The 19078-nt window shown below is 40.8% G+C and overlaps 1 protein-coding gene across 1 annotated transcript in view; it reads left to right on the top strand.

The window, feature by feature from the left end:
• The first annotated feature begins 555 nt into the window (after positions 1-555).
• The window catches only part of LOC126416104 (uncharacterized), a 32557-nt gene continuing 14034 nt past the window's right edge, over positions 556-19078 (top strand). The window contains exons 1-2 of the mRNA XM_050083605.1: positions 556-663; positions 15422-15560. Of these exons, the coding sequence (XP_049939562.1) occupies positions 15439-15560 (122 nt within the window). The 5' untranslated portion in view covers positions 556-663; positions 15422-15438. The remainder of the gene's footprint in view (positions 664-15421; positions 15561-19078) is intronic.

The raw sequence follows: 19078 nt of genomic DNA, 5'->3' as shown, positions 1-19078 counted from the left end.
AGTGAACAGTGTCAGATGTTGAGTGATGAATGGGGAGGACATGGAGATGCCACATACTCATGTAGGACAGTGTTATCACCACCTGAATGAGATTGAAAGGGGCCTCATTGTGGGTCTCCATTTGACCGGCTGGTCATATCGTGCAATATCTAGCTTTGTGACACATTCAGATATGTCGGTGGTCCCCTGTTGGACTGAATAGGATTGTGAGGTCAGCCATACTCAAGGGGATAAGTTCTGGTCAAATATGTGTGGCCACCACAAGGAGGGGTAGGCCTATTGTGCACCTAGCACATCATAACTACAACATCTGTGCCTGCCATCCGAGAACAAGTAATGAACTCCTTGCAACATTCTGTGTCATTCTGCACATTGGTCAGATACTAGCAGCAGCCACACTATGGAACTACTGTCTTAAGCACAGGCTGATGTTAACACTATAACAGAAATGGTTTCATTTAGAGTGGTGCTGTCACTGGGAAACATGGACTGCTGATAAAAGGCGTAGCATTGTGTTTTAAGTGATTAATCATGGTTGTTCTCCATTCCAGATGACCATCATTGGCAAGTACAGCAGTGACCTGAGGAAGAGGCGCCATCCATTCAGTGTTTTGGACTGGCAAAGCAGTGTTATTCCTGCATCGTGGAGTGAGGAGTTATCAGGTATGACTTCAGGTCATGGCTGGTAGTGTTTGAGAGAAGTCAAATGGTACAATGGTGCATCACAGACATCCTGTGTCATACCTCATAGTGTCTTTTTGAACAGGACAGTGCTTGTTCACATTGCTTGTGTCTTTATGAAGTATCATCATGATGTTAAGGTACTCTTGTGTACAGGAGGATCCCTAGATCTGCCCCCGACAGAACATGCGTGGGACCAGCTTGGAAGCCAACTTTGTGCCAGTGCCAGTGAACAGGACAACTAGAACCAGTTGAATGAGGCCCCCTCTGACCAAATAAGTGCATGCATCTAGGGCATAGGGGGTGCAATGCTGTACTGATAAGTGGGCTTATACTGCCAAGTTCTTTATAAATTTGCAGTTTTGTAACTACTGAAATAACACCACATACCCTCTTAGCCCACAATATTTCATTTTGTTTCTTCCTCCATTTCTGGGTATATAACTTTTTTGGTAGGAAGCGTTTTTTGAATATCTACATCTGCATACTTACTCTGCAAACCACCATACTGTGTGTGGCAGAGGGTACCCTGTACCACAACTAGTCATTTCCTTTCCTGTTCCAGTCGCAGATAGAGCAAGACAAAAATGACTGTCTATATGCCTCCTTATCAGCCCTAATTTCTCATATCTTACCTTAGTGGTCCCTACACAAAATTTATGATGGTGGCAGTAGGATACTTATACTCAGCTTGAAATGCTGGTTCTCTAAACTTTCTCAGCAAGATTCAAAATGAATATCTTCTTCTCTCCAGGAATTCCCGCCTGAGCTTTTGAAGCATATCCTGATACTTGTATGATGAGTGAACCTACCGGTAACAAATGTGGCAGCTCGCCTTTGAATTGCTTTGATATCTTCTTTCAAACCGACCTGGTGTGGATCCCAAACACTTGAGCAGTACTCAAAAATAGGTCACACTAGCATCCAATATGTGGTCTCCTTTACAGATGAACCACACTTTCTTAAAATTCTCCCAATAAACCGAAATCAACCATTCGCCTTCCTTTCCACAATCCTCACATGCTCACTCCATTTCACACAGCTTCACAACATTATGCACAGATATTTAAACAGCATGGCTTTGTCAAGCAGCATGCTACTAATGGTGTATCCAAACATTAGGGGTTTGTTTTTCCTACTCATTTGCATTAACTTGCAATTTTCTACATTAATAGCCAGGTGCCATTCATCACACCAAGTAGAAATTTTGTGTAGATCATCTTATATCAACCTACAGTCACTTATCTTTGACACCTTCCTGTACACCACAGCATCATCAGTGAACAACTGCAGATTGCTGCCCACTCTGCCTGTCAGATCATTTATGTATATAGAAAATAGCAACAGTCTTGTCACACTTCCCTGAAACACTCGTGATGTTAGCCCTGTGTCCAATGAACAATCACCATCAACGACAACGTTCTGGATTCCATTACTTAAGAAGTCTTTTAGCCAGTCACATACCTGGGAGCCTATTCCATATGCACATACCTTTGTTAACGGTCTGCAGTGGGATACTGTGTTGAATGCTTTTCAGAAATCTAGAAATATGGAATTTGCTTGTTGCCCCTCATCCATATTTCACAGTATCCCATGTGAGAAAAGAGAAAGCTGGGTTTCGCACAAGCAATGCTTTCTAAAGCCATGCTGATCCATGGAGGTGAGCTTTTTTTGGTCTGTAGCAAATTTATTGTATTCAGACTCAGAATATTCTCTAAAATTCTGCAGCAAACCAATGTTAAGGATATTGATCTGTAATTATGTGGGTCCGTTCTTTTACCCTTCTTATATGCAGGAGTCACCTGCACTTTTTTTACAGTCACTTGGCACTGCTCTGGCTGAGAGATTCACGATAAAAGAAAACTAAGTAATGGGCCAATGATGTAGAATACTCTTTGTAAAACTGAATTGGGACTCCATCCTAGCAGAATCTCTCCCCTAGCCCTCTTAACTGGTTTGTTAACTTTCGTAACCATAATTGCTATGATGATGACATCATGACTGCTAACCCCTGTCTCTTAATTACGAATGGAAAATCTCATTTAAAGATGTGAAACAAATACTAACAAAGAGATAGAGGGGCTGGCCAGTACCTACCTCAGCTCAGTACAGCCGACAGATCCACAAAACAGAACAGAAAATTTACATTCCTAGCTTTTGGAACTTTGTTCCTTCATCAGGGAGGAGAGTGGGGGCAAAAGGGAAGAAGGGAAAGTAGATTCAGTTACTCACAACCCAGGTTATGAAGCAACAGGGAAAGGTAAACAGGGAGGGTAGTAAGGATGGAGGCATGGTCATCAGAGGGAAGCCAAAGATATTCTACTGTAAGTACTGTGCCAGCTTCAAACCAAAGAGGATGCATACAGAAGTAAAGATGTATATAGTATAAAGATAAACACAACTATGTAGGAAGAAAAGATGTGTGAATGGCTAAAGAGGAGAGGGAAAAAGGAGAAGACTGAAGAGTAAATGGGAGTGAGGTTGGTTAATGTAGGTTTAGTCCAGGGGGATGGCGGGATGAAGGGATGTGTTGGAGTGCAGGTACTGTTTTGAAGGCCAGACCTACAAACAAATCAGGGAAACGGCCATGGGAATCAGGATGGCTCCATCCTATGCCAGCCTCTTCATGGGCCACATGGAAGAGGCTTTCCTGAAGACCCAACAGCTGCTTTCCCTGGCCTGGTATAGTTTTATAGATGACATCTTTGTGGTCTGGACTCATGGTGAAGAAACACTCCTTAATTTCCTCAATAACCTCAACTCCTTTTCGAATCTGAATTTCACCTGGTCCTTCTCCAAAACCCAAGCCACCTTCCTGGATGTTGACCTTCAACTTGTTGAAGCTCACATCCACACCTCTGTCCACATCAAACCCACAAACAAACAACAGTACCTTCACTTTGACAGCTGCCATCCATTCCACATCAAATGCTTCAGTCCCTACAGCCTAGGTATTCGTGGCAAACGTATCTGCTCCAGTGACGAATCCCTCAACAATTACACCAATAATCTGACCAGTGCTTTCCCCTCCTGCAACTATCCTGCAGACCTTGTCCACAAACAGATCTCCTGAGCAATACATTCCTCCCCGTCCAACAACAATGTTCCTACCCCCAGACCACACAGAAGCATCCCCCTTGTCACCCAACATTATCCTGGCCTCGAATACATCAACAAATTACTCCGCCAAGTCAAGCCCTGAAATGAGATCATCCCTTGACATTATTCTCCCCACATCACCCAGAATTGCCTTTCGTCGCCCCCCCCCCCCCTAACCTCCGTAACATTCTTGTCAAACCCCGCAATATTCCCAGCCCACCTTCTCTACCCAGCAGTTCCTACCCCTGTAACCGACCCCGCTGCAAAACCTGCCCCATGCATCCCCCCACAACCACCTACTCCAGCCCCACTACTGGTAAAGCCTACACAATTCAAGGCAGGGCCACATGTGGAACAACACATGTCATTTATCAGCTGACATGCCTGCACTGCACAGCCTTTTACATCGGTATGACGACAACTAAACTGGCTGAGCGCATGAATGGGCACAGACGAACTGTCCGCTTAGGAGATGTCCAATACCCAGTAGCAGAGCATGCCCTCCAGCATAATTCTAGGGACCTAGGAACGTGCTACACCGTATGTGCCATTTGGCTTCTCCCACCCAACACCAGTCCCTCGGAACTGTGGAGATGGGAACTTGCACTCCAACACATCCCTTCATCCCACCATCCACCTGGACTGAACCTACGTTAACCAACCTCACTCCCATTTACTCTTCAGTCTTCTCCTTTTTCCCTCTCCTCTTTAGCCATTCACGCATCTTGTACTGGCCAGCCCCTGTATCTCTTTGTTAGTATTTGTTTCAAATCCCTGTCTCTATGCTGACACTATCAATAAAGTCCGGCCTGTTTGAAGTGACAAGGTCCAAGATACTTCCTTTATGTGTGGGCTGCCAAAGTAGCTGCTCAAGACAGTTTTCGGAAAACATGTTCAAAAGTATTTCTCAGGACTCTCTGTCTGTACCCCCTGCAATGAATCCAAGACAGTCCCAGTTTATATCCAGCAGGTTAAGGTCATCACCAACTAGTACTGCATGATCTGGTTATTTATGCACAACTGACCAAAGACTTTCTTTGAATGAGCCTAGAACTGTCACAGCGGAGTTGGGTGGATAGTAAAAACATCCAACAATTAACTTGGTTTCATCTAGACCTGTTATGCATGACCAGATACCTTCACTATCACATTCAATTTCAACCTCAGTAGAGACAATATTCTTGTCAACTGCAGTGAATATTACCCCTCATACGGCATATAATATGTCTTTCTGATAAACATCCAAGGCTCACTAAATACCTCGGAACTTTTTACTTCGGGATTTAGCCAGCTCTCAGTCCCAAGAATAATTTAAGTTTGAGAACATTCCTGGTGGGCAGTAAATTCAGGAACTCTGTTACTAATACTTCACCAATTTACTGACACACTGTCTGATTTCCCTATATGCACATTGACTGTCAAGTGTTCATGAGAGTACCTCAAACTTCCGGCCTAGCCTAAAAAATTGCCATGTGCACTCCACAAATTCTCTGCTACCTGAATAACTGCTTCCTTTGTGTAGTGCACTGCTGACCTATCAAAAGGAGTCCTACAAATCCCCAACCATTAATGCAGGTCCAGAATTCTGCAGCCAAGACTGTAACAGATGATGAAGCCTATGGTTGAGACCCTCCACTTGTCTCCAAACCAAAGATCAACTCTGGGAATGATGCTGCAAATTGTAAGCTCCGCTTATATCCTGTGTACGAGGCCAGCAGTCTTCACCACATCTGCCAGCAACCTGTAAAAACTGAAGATGGCCTCAGAACCCATGCTACAGGCATCATTGGCGCCAACGTGAACCACAACTTGCAGATGAATGCATCCTGTACGCTTGAAAGCCACAGGCAAGGCCACCTCCACATTTCGAATGAGGCCCCCCAGCAGACTTATCGAGTGTGCATTGGCTGTCTTTCCAGCCCTGAACGCTAGCTTCCTAAGGGACTCCATAATGTGCCCAACATTGGCACTCCCTATAATTAGCAGACACCTGCCCCAAGTTCCTGCTCAGAGCCTGATGAAGGAACGGCAACCCTCTCACTCTCTGGGCAAATAGACAAGGTGATAAGGACAGCTTCCACATTGGCCCTCCATCTCAAACGATGCAAACATGTTATGCTCATGAGCCAACCACATGCTTAACAGTCTGTTGGTCTACCTTTGGAACACGAGCTTACTTTCTCCCCAAACCACTGTTGCATAGATTAAACTGCTATATCCACACATGGTTCACACCAAGACCACTGCAGGTGTGAAACATTTTTGTTGTGGGCAGAGCTATTTAATATTTGAGTGCAACCATAACCATGCTGCAGTATATGTCACTTATTCTTTCGCTCCATACGTTGTTTGCTATATATTGCAAATATTTGGAGGTTCGCACTAGACTTGTTTTGACTGTTAAGATTAGCTCATGGTGGCTGTGGCTTTCCTCACACTTATTTGAAGTATGAGTTTCCACCAATTTCTTCAAAAGTATGAGGTTTAAACTTAGTGGCAGCTCCACTGCAATCTAAAAGTGTCATACAATACAAATGAAGTTTACATATCTGCAGAGATGCAAAAGTTGGTGACAAGGACTTACTCCATGTGCAAATATGAATAAACAATTTTTCATCTACATCTACATCCACATCCATACTCCACAGACCACTATGAAGTGCCTGGCAGAGATTACTTTCCCATTGTACCAGTTATTAGGACTGCTTCCTGTTCCATTCATAAGTGGAGCGCAGGAAGAATGAGTGCTTGAACACTTTTGTACATGCTATAATTAGTCTAATCTTGTCTTCATAATCCCTATAGGAGTAATATGTAGGAGGCTGTAGTATATTTCTAGATTAATCACTTCATCAGTTCTTGAAACTTTATAAGTAGGCTTTCATGGGATAGTTTGTGTCTGGTTTAGTGTTTTCAACATCTCTGTTGCCCACTGCAATGGGTCAAACAAATCTGTGATCATTCATGCAACTCACCTTTTTATATTGTCAGTATCCCCTGTTAGTCCTATTTGGTACAGGTCCCACACACTTGACCAATATTCTAGGACATATCTTAAAGTATTTTGTAAGCAATCTCCTTAGAAACTGATTGCATTTCCTCACAGAAAAGTTGGTAAGAGACAATCCCTGATTGTTGAAGTGATCTTAGTGTAGCTATTTTGCCCACCTATCTCAACCAATTGCGTAACGCAATTTTGTAGACATATCTGTGACAATGCCTATGTGTTGTCATAGCTCTATAGATGACTATTGTTTCGGTGAGCAACCATTTGCACTTCACAGAGTTTGAAGCTGGCAACAGTGCTGCCAGCTGCCACGGATCAGCTCTCACCAACTGTACTATTCTACTAAGTCTGCCACACACTTTAGCTATGACTGAATGCAGGTGATCATTCCATTTCATATCCCAACAAATTGTTACATACTGGTAGTTGTACAGGGTGTATATGACCCAGGAGATCCAGGGAAACCCCGAGAATTTTTTCATCTGGGAGAAAACCGGGAAAAACCCGAGATAATTTTAGAATTCCGGGAATTTTTCATTGTTTTAGTTTTCACTTAAATTTTTGTAGTTTTGACTGGTAGGAACCGACACTCTAACAAAGGATATTACTGTATCCCTCCACTGCAGAACAATACTTCAACAATAAAACATAAACGAGAGAAAAACACGAAAATAACTTAAATTTGCAAAGGAAATGTGCCATATACAACGACGACACACAGTGCTCATGCAAGCGTCTGCCAATTGAAAATGTGTCAAAGGCTTTAAGAAGAATATGCAGTACCACTTGACGTCTTCCACTGTAAGCTGACGTAAGAAGTTTTGTTGAATGCTTTTATCGTGTCGTCGTAAAACCCACGGCTTCACCCAGATTAGATTAGTTTTTCGTTCCATAGATCCGTGCTGAGGAGATCCTCGTGGATGTGGAACATGTCAATTTTTTTAAGCTGAAATAACAATACTAATAGTATGAATAAATACAATACATAATTTGTTTCTATTAAAAATTTCGTCAATGGAGTAGGAGTTGGCCACTAGTAAGTCTTTCAGGCTCCTTTTAAACTGATCTTTATTTGTAACTAAATTTTTTATGTTTGCTGGCAAATTACTGAAGATGAGTGTTCCTGAGTAGTGGACCTCTTTTTGAACTAAAGTAAGTGCTTGTAAGTCCTTGTGTAGATCATTTTTGTTCTTGGTATTGTATGTATGAACTGAGTTGTTTGTTGGAAAAAGAGATATATTATTTACGACAAATTTCATTAAGGAGTAAATATACTGAGAGGCAGTAATTAGTATACCCAGTTCTTTGAAGAGGTTTCTACAAGGACGTCCGTGAATTTACTCCACAAATGATACGTATTACACGCTTTTGGACTCTGAAAACTTTTGTTTGACTTGAAGATTTACCCCAAAATATTATATCATATGACATTATGGAATGAAAGTATGCAAGCTTTTTCATTTCTATGTTGCCTATGTTTGCTAACACTCGAATTGCAAACAGATTTGTTAAGGCGTTTCTGCAGTTCTGGGATGAGCTCCTCCCAACTGAATTTATTATCAAGTTGTAATCCCAGGACTTTTAAGACTATCAACCTCGTATGTATGGTTCCATTTTTTCCCCCACTTCTTTTCCGCATGTGCACACAATGCAATTGGGGTACGTACAACTGCTGCGGTTAATAACAAGTTGTTGTCAGACATCTTGAACTTTGACGAAAAAGTTGATGACAGTGTAATACCCCTTCTAGCACTACGTCAAAGATCTTTGTCAAATATATTTGACGGAATATTTGATCACATCTTTGATCAAATCTTTGACAAAGATATTTGATAGTGTAATACCGGCCATGAATCATGGACCTTGCCATTGGTGGGGAGGCTTGCGTGCCTCAGCGATACAGATGGCCGTACCGTAGGTGCAACCACAACGGAGGGGTATCTGTTGAGAGGCCAGACAAACATGTGGTTCCTGAAGAGGGGCAGCAGCCTTTTCAGTAGTTGCAGGGGCAACAGTCTGGATGATTGACTGATCTGGCCTTGTAACATTAACCAAAACGGCCTTGCTGTGCTGGTACTGCGAACGGCTGAAAGCAAGGGGAAACTACAGCCGTAATTTTTCCCGAGAACATGCAGCTTTACTGTATGATTAAATGATGATGGCGTCCTCTTGGGTAAAATATTCCGGAGGTAAAATAGTCCCCCATTCGGATCTCCGGGCGGAGACTACTCAAGAGGACGTCGTTATCAGGAGAAAGAAAACTGGCGTTCTACGGGTCGGAGCGTGGAATGTCAGATCCCTTAATCGGGCAGGTAGGTTAGAAAATTTAAAAAGGGAAATGGATAAGTTAAAGTTAGATATAGTGGGAATTAGTGAAGTTCGGTGGCAAGAGGAACAAGACTTTTGGTCAGGTGATTACAGGGTTATAAATACAAAATCAAATAGGGATAATGCAGGAGTAGGTTTAATAATGAATAAAAAAATAGGAGTGCGGGTTAGCTACTACAAACAGCATAGTGAACGCATTATTGTGGCCAAGATAGACACAAAGCCCATACCTACTACAGTAGTACAAGTTTATATGCCAACTAGCTCTGCAGATGATGAAGAAATAGATGAAATGTATGACGAGATAAAAGAAATTATTCAGGTAGTGAAGGGAGACGAAAATTTAATAGTCATGGGTGACTGGAATTCGTCAGTAGGAAAAGGGAGAGAAGGAAACATAGTAGGTGAATATGGGTTGGGGGGGAGAAATGAAAGAGGAAGCCGCCTTGTAGAATTTTGCACAGAGCATAACTTAATCATAGCTAACACTTGGTTCAAGAATCATAAAAGAAGGTTGTATACCTGGACGAATCCTGGAGATACTAAAAGGTATCAGATAGATTATATAATGGTAAGACAGAGATTTAGGAACCAGGTTTTAAATTGTAAGACATTTCCAGGGGCAGATGTGGATTCTGACCACAATCTATTGGTTATCAACTGCAGATTGAAACTGAAGAAACTGCAAAAAGGTGGGAATCTAAGGAGATGGGACCTGGATAAACTGAAAGAACCAGAGGTTGTAGAGAGTTTCAGGGAGAGCATAAGGGAACAATTGACAGGAATGGGGGAAAGAAATACAGTAGAAGAAGAATGGGTAGCTCTGAGAGATGAAGTAGTGAAGGCAGCAGACGATCAAGTAGGTAAAATGGCGAGGGCTAATAGAAATCCTTGGGTAACAGAAGAAATATTGAATTTAATTGATGAAAGGAGAAAATATAAAAATGCAGTAAATGAAGCAGGCAAAAAGGAATACAAACGTCTCAAAAATGAGATCGACAGGAAGTGCAAAGTGGCTAAGCAGGGATGGCTAAAGGACAAATGTAAGGATGTAGAGGCTTGTCTCGCTAGGGGTAACATAGATACTGCCTACTGGAAAATTAAAGAGACCTTTGGAGAGAAGAGAACCACTTGTATGAATATCAAGAGCTCAGATGGCAACCCAGTTCTAAGCAAAGAAGGGAAGGCAGAAAGGTGGAAGGAGTATATAGAGGGTTTATACAAGGGCGATGTACTTGAGGACAATATTATGGAAATGGAAGAGGATGTAGATGAAGACGAAATGGGAGATAAGATACTGCGTGAAGAGTTTGACAGAGCACTGAAAGACCTGAGTCGAAACAAGGCCCCGGGAGTAGACAACATTCCATTAGAACTACTGATGGCCTTGGGAGAGCCAGTCATGACAGAAATCTACCATCTGGTGAGCAAGATGTATGAGACAGGCGAAATACCCTCAGACTTCAAGAAGAATATAATAATTCCAATCCCAAAGAAAGCAGGTGTTGACAGATGTGAAAATTACCGAACTATCAGTTTAATAAGTCACAGCTGCAAAATACTAACGCGAATTCTTTACAGACGAATGGAAAAACTGGTAGAAGCCGACCTCGGGGAAGATCAGTTTGGATTCCGTAGAAATGTTGGCACACGTGAGGCAATACTAACCTTACGACTTATCTTAGAAGGAAGATTAAGAAAAGGCAAACCTATGTTTCTAGCATTTGTAGACTTAGAGAAAGCTTTTGACAATGTTAACTGGAATACTCTCTTTCAAATTCTGAAGGTGGCAGGTATAAAATACAGGGAGCGAAAGGCTATTTACAATTTGTACAGAAATCAGATGGCAGTTATAAGAGTCGAGGGGCATGAAAGGGAAGCGGTGGTTGGGAAAGGAGTGAGACAGGGTTATAGCCTCTCCCTGATGTTATTCAATCTGTATATTGAGCAAGCAGTAAAGGAAACAAAAGAAAAATTCGGAGTAGGTATTAAAATTCATGGAGAAGAAGTAAAAACTTTGAGGTTCGCCGATGACATTGTAATTCTGTCAGAGACAGCAAAGGACTTGGAAGAGCAGTTGAACGGAATGGACAGTGTCTTGAAAGGAGGATATAAGATGAACATCAACAAAAGCAAAACGAGGATAATGGAATGTAGTCAAATTAAATCGGGTGATGCTAAGGGAATTAGATTAGGAAATGAGACACTTAAAGTAATAAAGGAGTTTTGCTATTTAGGGAGTAAAATAACTGATGATGGTCGAAGTAGAGAGGATATAAAATGTAGACTGGCAATGGCAAGGAAATCGTTTCTGAAGAAGAGAAATTTGTTAACATCGAGTATAGATTTAAGTGTCAAGAAGTCGTTTCTGAAAGTATTTGTATGGAGTGTAGCCATGTATGGAAGTGAAACATGGACGATAACTAGTTTGGACAAGAAGAGAATAGAAGCTTTCGAAATGTGGTGCTACAGAAGAATGCTGAAGATAAGGTGGGTAGATCACGTAACTAATGAGGAGGTATTGAATAGGATTGGGGAGAAGAGAAGTTTGTGGCACAACTTGACTAGAAGAAGGGATCGGTTGGTAGGACATGTTCTGAGGCATCAAGGGATCACCAATTTAGTATTGGAGGGCAGCGTGGAGGGTAAAAATCGTAGAGGGAGACCGAGAGATGAATACACTAAACAGATTCAGAAGGATGTAGGTTGCAGTAGGTACTGGGAGATGAAGAAGCTTGCACAGGATAGAGTAGTCTCAGGACTGAAGACCACAACAACAACAACAACAATACCGGCCATAACAACAAATTGCCTCCACTGAGCGTGAACTAGCAACTGTTTACATTCGATTTGTTTTAGCAGTTACGCGCGGGCTCATGCGCATGCGCAGTTGAGTCACAGGAATGTGGCTGTTGGCTGTGTAAGCAGTCGCAGCAAGCAGCTAGATGTGCTACCGGGAAAAGGGGGCGCCAAATTCATATTCTTGAGGAAAAAAAACTTGTTTCACAAAGCGCCTAGCATCCAGCGCACGTTTGTCTAGCGATTATTCATATGATATTGAAACGCTTCCCTGTTGGTTTTTGAACATTTTCGAACACATTTTAAGTTGATTTCTGGATGAATCATAAGTTGACTTTTGAATGCATGCATAGTGTCAGGAGACTCCTCGTCGCATCTAGAAATAAACTTTCCGCAGACAAAAGGGGACGGGGCTATACGAGCTGAGGGACTAAAGCCGAACGGATGAATGCCAATTGCTGTTTGATTATGTGGTTGATTGGGTTTGCGAATGATCAGCATTGTTATAATTACTAGCGAAATCCATAGATTCAGACTACCAGAATGGAAATAAACGACTGACAGGAATAACAGGCGAGAAAGATTACGCATTTCTTCTCGGTGTATCCAATAAAATGAAATTATGACAGAAAATTTTTGGCCAGATCGCTACACTAGTAAGGACCAGAAATACAGTCCCCGGCTAGCAGCCGGGTAAGTTCTATTCTGGAAGTAACGCGGAAAACGCGTTGTTCGAACACGTAATAACGCCTAACCGGAAAATAATCGCGGGATAACTAAACCTGTGATTCTGGCAGTGTTAGTGAAGTTAATCCAGCGAACAAATTTTGACAGTGGCAGCAATAGCTACAGAATTGATGATAACAAGATTGTTTGTTAGAATGAGGAAGGAGAAGAAACGGGGACATCACACAAATTATGGAAGCATAAGACGATTCCAAAATTTATATGAAAACTTCGTAAAACTACTTTTCGATCTCATGCTTGAGAAGCTGGTGCTTATGAATGAAATGTGAAACTATTTCCTTACATAAAGCTTTTTGCTTGAAGTAGGCCTAATACGCATTTTATATTGGTACTTCGTCGATTATATTTTGTCGTGTTATAAAAATGACCATTTGTGCCAAAACAGTCTCGTTTATTTGGTGTGTTACAAAATTGCTGCTATATTAGAAAGGCCTATTTTGTTTTATCTAACAGACGGTGACAAAATAAACGTAATCAGATCAAGAAACCACACTAGTCTTGGGTATTATTTGTATTAACAGCTTTTTAAGTATTAGATAATGACATTTCGATTTTTCATGTAGCAAAACGTTTGACGAACTTTGATGAGGTAATAGATTCTTTCGCAGAAAGGAAAGCACGCAATGTAAAGCTGTAGCAAGCTTAGAGAGAAAAAATGCTAGGAGCTAAAGTTTGAAGAAATGTGTAATTTCTTGCTTATCTCTTGTCAGTATTGGTTTTATATATCCCATATTTCATTTTATGTCACACAAAACAGCAAGTTATTAACTAATAGGCAATAAAGATTTCAGATTTTCTGAAGAGTTCTTATTCTCTCGATTACAAATAATCCCATCCGCTATTAATTGGGAGACAGGCAGGCTGTCAAACCGGCCTACTGGGACCAGGAGAGGCACCACAGGGCATTTCAATTACCACTCTCCTGAATATAGTTTGGGCGTGCGGCAGAAAAATGTTTTATGAAGAGGCGTGGCACTGCATTTTGGCATATTTGCGACCAAATAATATATCTTAGATTTCCTCGAATACATATGTTTTATGTTTCAGACTTTTCAGAAAGATGTGCGCTATAAGATGAACATATTTTGAAAATTCGATTTTTTTTTTTCCGCAAATGTCATAGATCCGGGGCTGATGTGCAGAGCAGTCTGAGTTATAGTTGGTAGTCTCCACGTGACGCGTGTTTACATTTAGTGATTTTGCTGTTTCCCCTTGTTTACTCTCACCTCAAATGAAAACAAAACGGACATTTGTGGCCGGGAGCTATCAAGTGAATTAAAACACATTCACATAATTACGGTAGGCTAAAATATGTCATTAGTTTCAGATTTTATTTTATTTCCCCTTTCTGACAGTCGAGCATTAATCGCCTTGCGGAACTATGAAGTTATTTTTGTCTGTTTGCTAAAGAAATTTGGCTTTTGTTAACCTTTTCCGCAGAGGCAGTCAATGTATTTGAAACGAAATGTTGAATTCCACAGTACTGGCTAGTTTCAACTGTGACATTATGCCATAATAAAGAACCAGGCATGATATAATACAGTACTGATGCTCCAAGAAAATTTACATCCCGAAAAACCACACTGAAAAGCTTAATATCAGGTCGAGGTCTACTTCATTGGGAATCTGGACATACGAATGTGCCTAGTAAGTATGCACTTTAAATGTGAACATTTGAATATGGTTCACGAAATTCCGATGCTCTTGCGGTATCCTCTGATGTTTCTTTTATGACATAATGTATGATCTTTCAATGTTTTACACGTGCGACATACGGGTTCCTACGTCATGATAGCTACCCAAGCGCGGTGTCGCCTGTTATCTGCGCTCTCTGACAACTGCTGAAACGAACCTATTTCTAACAGGTCGCGGGAAAATATTGCGAATAGTGGTTTGAAAAGCATTACTTTCAAAGTAAATATCCTTTTACTTAAGTTGAACGAAGTGCAAGAATGTACCATGAATTTATTAAATCACAGAGCATTTGACTCTCATTTAAAAATCAACTCTTTGATGACGAGCCATTTAGAAGAATTTCGAACCCTGGAGATCAGACATTTATGCCATTATTAAAAATTTTACTCGCACATTTGTGTGATATATCATAAAGTGTAACACGTGCAAGAAAGATCAACAGTATATGCGAAAGCTTCTCTTGCAGCTTGAGACCAGTATTATATGTGAAAGCTTTGCTTTTCTTGTAGCAACACTATGTATGTTAATTTAAACTATTAACTTTTCCTGTTTGTGTGTTCGTGCTACTTAACAGCGATGTTGCTGTTGGCTGACTACATCACGTGTCCTACGCTCTGAACTTTTATACATAATTGCCAATCTTTGCACCCCATTGAAATCTTATCAAGATTTGACTGAATATTTCTGCAGCTTAATTATAGATAACTGCATCATTTGCCTTAAGTCTGAGGTCGGTTAGTTTTATATTATGCAGAGATCACTAACGTACAACATGAACAGCAAAAATTCTAATGTACTTCCCAGGGACTCATCTGAAGTTACTTCTATATCTGTTGATGACTCTCCATACAAGTTAACATACTGTGTCCTCCCTACTAAGAATTCCTCAATCAAGTCACAAATTTTGCTTGGTACCCCTAAAATCATATTTTCCTGTAATAAGCATAGATGCATTAAGGTTAAATGCTTTTCAGCAACAAGAAATTCTGCAGCTACCTTACTACTTTAAGCTACAGCTTTCAAGATGTGAAGAAGTATGAACTGAGTTTCACATGATGTTTTCAGAGCCTGTGCTGGTTGATATGGTGGAGGCCTGCTCTACTCCACATCAGGAGAGTAAGGACCACACGTCTGGTCATTGCAAGTATCAGGTCATGAGAACAGCTGCCAAGCAACGCCACTTCAAGAGAGAGTGCCACACGCAGTAAGCAGTGGGATTTTAATATTCACAGAAGCAAGCACTACTTTACTCAGCACTAACAGCTACTCAACTCAAAAGAAATCTGCAAAAGGCTGGCATGTATGTAACAGAACAGTAGTTTGTAATAACCACTCCACAACATTGGTAGGTGCCTAAGGCTTTGTGCACATAGTTCACCACAATTCCCAATCAGTGCAAGCAGCGACAATAACATGCTGTTCTGCTCCATTGTTTCCTTCAGCCCCATGCTGTACATGTAAACAAAACCTGGAAATGTGACTCAGATTATGCCCTGAGTGTTGCAGCAAGCACTGACACTGCATTGCACAGGAGTCTGCTAGGTTTGCGATAAGAGAGAACCTCTGGCTCACATGTGTCTCAGTCATCTAACATCACCACCAAAATACAACACTCCACTGCATAAGATCACGTCATTGTCCACAGCATCCACTGAAACTTCCGGCAAGCTGGTGATTACACTTAAAATCAGCTCGTATAAAGTGGAGTTTCATGTTGGAACTGGCACAACAGTGTCACTCATAATAATCACTCAGTACCTCTCAAAGGCCAGAGCAGTGCAACAGATAAGTATGTGAATGTATATAGATCATTTATTGGTAGTAGCTTTGCCAGTGTCGACCAACCTTTCTGGGCTAGATGCATTTTCACTGGTCAGATTCCAGATCAATCTGCAATTTAATTTAGTTTCTAAGTACATTCCAAGATATATTATGCCAAAACTGTGGGCATTTATTTGATCCTTTGCTGGGCTGTGAAAAAGAATATTTTGCACATGTATCAGTAGAATCTTCATCCCAGCTACATTTGCCAGTAAATTTTACAATGCAGAAGGTTTTAAAAATGGAATTCAATGGACTGCTGGTCATGAATGTCATCACTCCCATCGCATAAAGTCAACAGGCTTCACCCATGGTAATCATTAAACCGAATGAGACTACTGATTTGTGGTGACATCAAAGCCAAGTAAATGCATAGTCTAATATAGATCGATATGCAATTCTGCATCCCAAAGACTTGATAGCCAAGTTAGACATCAGGGCCACTACCTCAAAAAATTGATTTGGTGTACTCAAATTTGACTGCCAGTAGATCTGGAACCACAACAGATACTTTGCAATGAATAAGTTCAATAGATAACCACTTGAAGTCACAAATGCTCCCACTATTTTCCAAAAGTATTAAGAGCAGTTCATCCAAAAGATACCACAGTGTGCCAGCTGTTTGGTTGGCATTATCATTATGGGCTACGTGAGCAACACTTGCAGATTCTACAATCACTTGTACATTGACTTTAATCCAATGCTCTCCACTGTTGACTCAAAAAATGCAGTTTTTTTTCAACCTCAGATTAAATATATGGGACATGTATTAAACAAATTGGGGTTAGTACTGACAGCAGAGCTTATCGATGCCATAGACAAATTGCCAGTTTCCAAAAATCAGAAAGAACTGAGTTTGTTCTTTGGTAAGGTTACATACTACGGGAAATTTATGCCCAAGTTGGCCCACATCATGTACCCATTGAACCAATTATGAAATAAAGGCATCAAGTTTGTATGGTCCACAACTCGCCAAAAGACCTTTAAGCAGCTGAAACAGCATTTTAAATTCACACCATGGCTAGCGAATTTTACTATAGACAAAACACTTACACTTGTGATAAATGCCTCGGATTATTGGTCTGGTGCAATATTGTCCCCCAAAAATACTGACAGATAGACCAACCAATTGCATATACCTGCCAAACAAGAGCCACCACAATTTATGAAATGAATAATGTACACATTTACTTGTATGGCATGAGATTCCATTTGATCACAAACCATAAACCCATGATTTCACTGTTCAGTCCCCAGTCCAAGCTCCCAGAAAAGATGAAACAATAACTGCAGTTGTGGGCACATACATCATCATCCCACTGCTCAGTATATCTTACTTGTTAGATGAATTCTCTTTCGCATCCCATAATGTAACTCACTCTACATGAAATTTGCTGAGTACTGTCATTGACGGCCACTGTCATTGACACAGTACAGAGGGCAAGAGCATGTACCTAAAACAACAGTCCAAATGCCCGCAACAACTTTGGCACATCATCCAATCGAGCCACTGCCTCTCATCATTACTTAGCTTCCCAGCTGGCATAGAATGTCTCCCCCATGCCCACCACCTGCCCCATCTCAATGTGAACTTCACTCTAGCAAGTGTGTTCCACTGCAGTGCCAAGCGGAGATCTGTCATGGCAGCCTATGGGCACCTATGTCATACCGGTGGATCATTGTCCTCCTCCAATCTCAGTGGATCCCCAGCCCATATCAGTGAAGCAAGCATGGACAAGCTGCCTCCAGGGATGAAATATTCCACTACAATAGATAGCCTGAGCCCCATCATGCTACTGCCCATCACTGATCCCTTGACAGGCATGTTGCCCTGACATGGTACAACAAATTTTATTAGTGGGTGCAACATACAGCTTTTACTTTCCTCCAGAAAGAGTTGCAAGTGAATATCTTGAAACATTATAAATAAGATACTAAAATGGAAATGAAATAAAGTTATTTTAAATGAGAATGAGAGAAGGGATGAGAAATCAGCTGAAATGTTCCATTTCTGTTTTATTTTGTGTGTAACTGTGTCAGTACAGAGTGCCAAGAGAATATTTTTCCAGTTGATGGAAATGCACTTTATGAACAATATTGTGAAACAAATAGCAAAAATGATTGTAGTTAATGCCAGCAGAGAGCAGCAGCTGAGCCTACGAAAATTAAGAATTGGAAGTGCAACAGGGCAACCTCCAACTCATGGAACATTTATTGAGAACTGACTTTTTATGAAAAATCAGTAAATATTGTTATTCTAAACGTGTCTCTACTCTTGTTTTGTCTTCAGTCTCTGATGGACATTTAGAAAAGAATACTATGAGTGGACCGCCAAAGGACTCAGTATTATTAAAATATTAAATAATTCTGTGTGTCAATATGACTGAAGTTTAATTTGAAACAGCAGCTTCCTGTATCTTAGTCCTTTTTTAATAGTAATAATATGATGGTCTATCTTTTGAATTATTAATGAATGTGAGTAAGAATTTCATGTGGCTCAACAGCCTCATTCAAGTTTTTTCACTAGACACCAAGATCTCATTTTACATTTCCCTAAATTATCCCAGTAACTCTACCAGAAATCAAAACCATTTGTCATTCCTGGTGAATCTTTACATTATTGAGAGTTGAAGGCTAGGTTAAAGGCAGACTGAAAAATTCTGTGGTGCAACCAGGATTCAATCCTCCTTTCTTTTGCTTTCCATGTACCCACTTTGCCACTAGACCACCAGACCCAACAATGTGTAATGATAAATTAATTTTCATTTTAATACGCAGCAAATGAACTGAAATTTTATTCAACTTTTTTTTCTTTTCACACGTGGAAGTAATGTTGTAATCTTTATTACCAAGGCAGATGAAATCTAATAGAGTATCACAAGTATTAATTATGGACAATAC

Source organism: Schistocerca serialis, chromosome 8 (assembly GCF_023864345.2).
Source record: "Schistocerca serialis cubense isolate TAMUIC-IGC-003099 chromosome 8, iqSchSeri2.2, whole genome shotgun sequence".
NCBI classification, from domain to species: domain Eukaryota; kingdom Metazoa; phylum Arthropoda; class Insecta; order Orthoptera; family Acrididae; genus Schistocerca; species Schistocerca serialis.
This window is presented reverse-complemented; position numbering and strand designations above follow the sequence as displayed.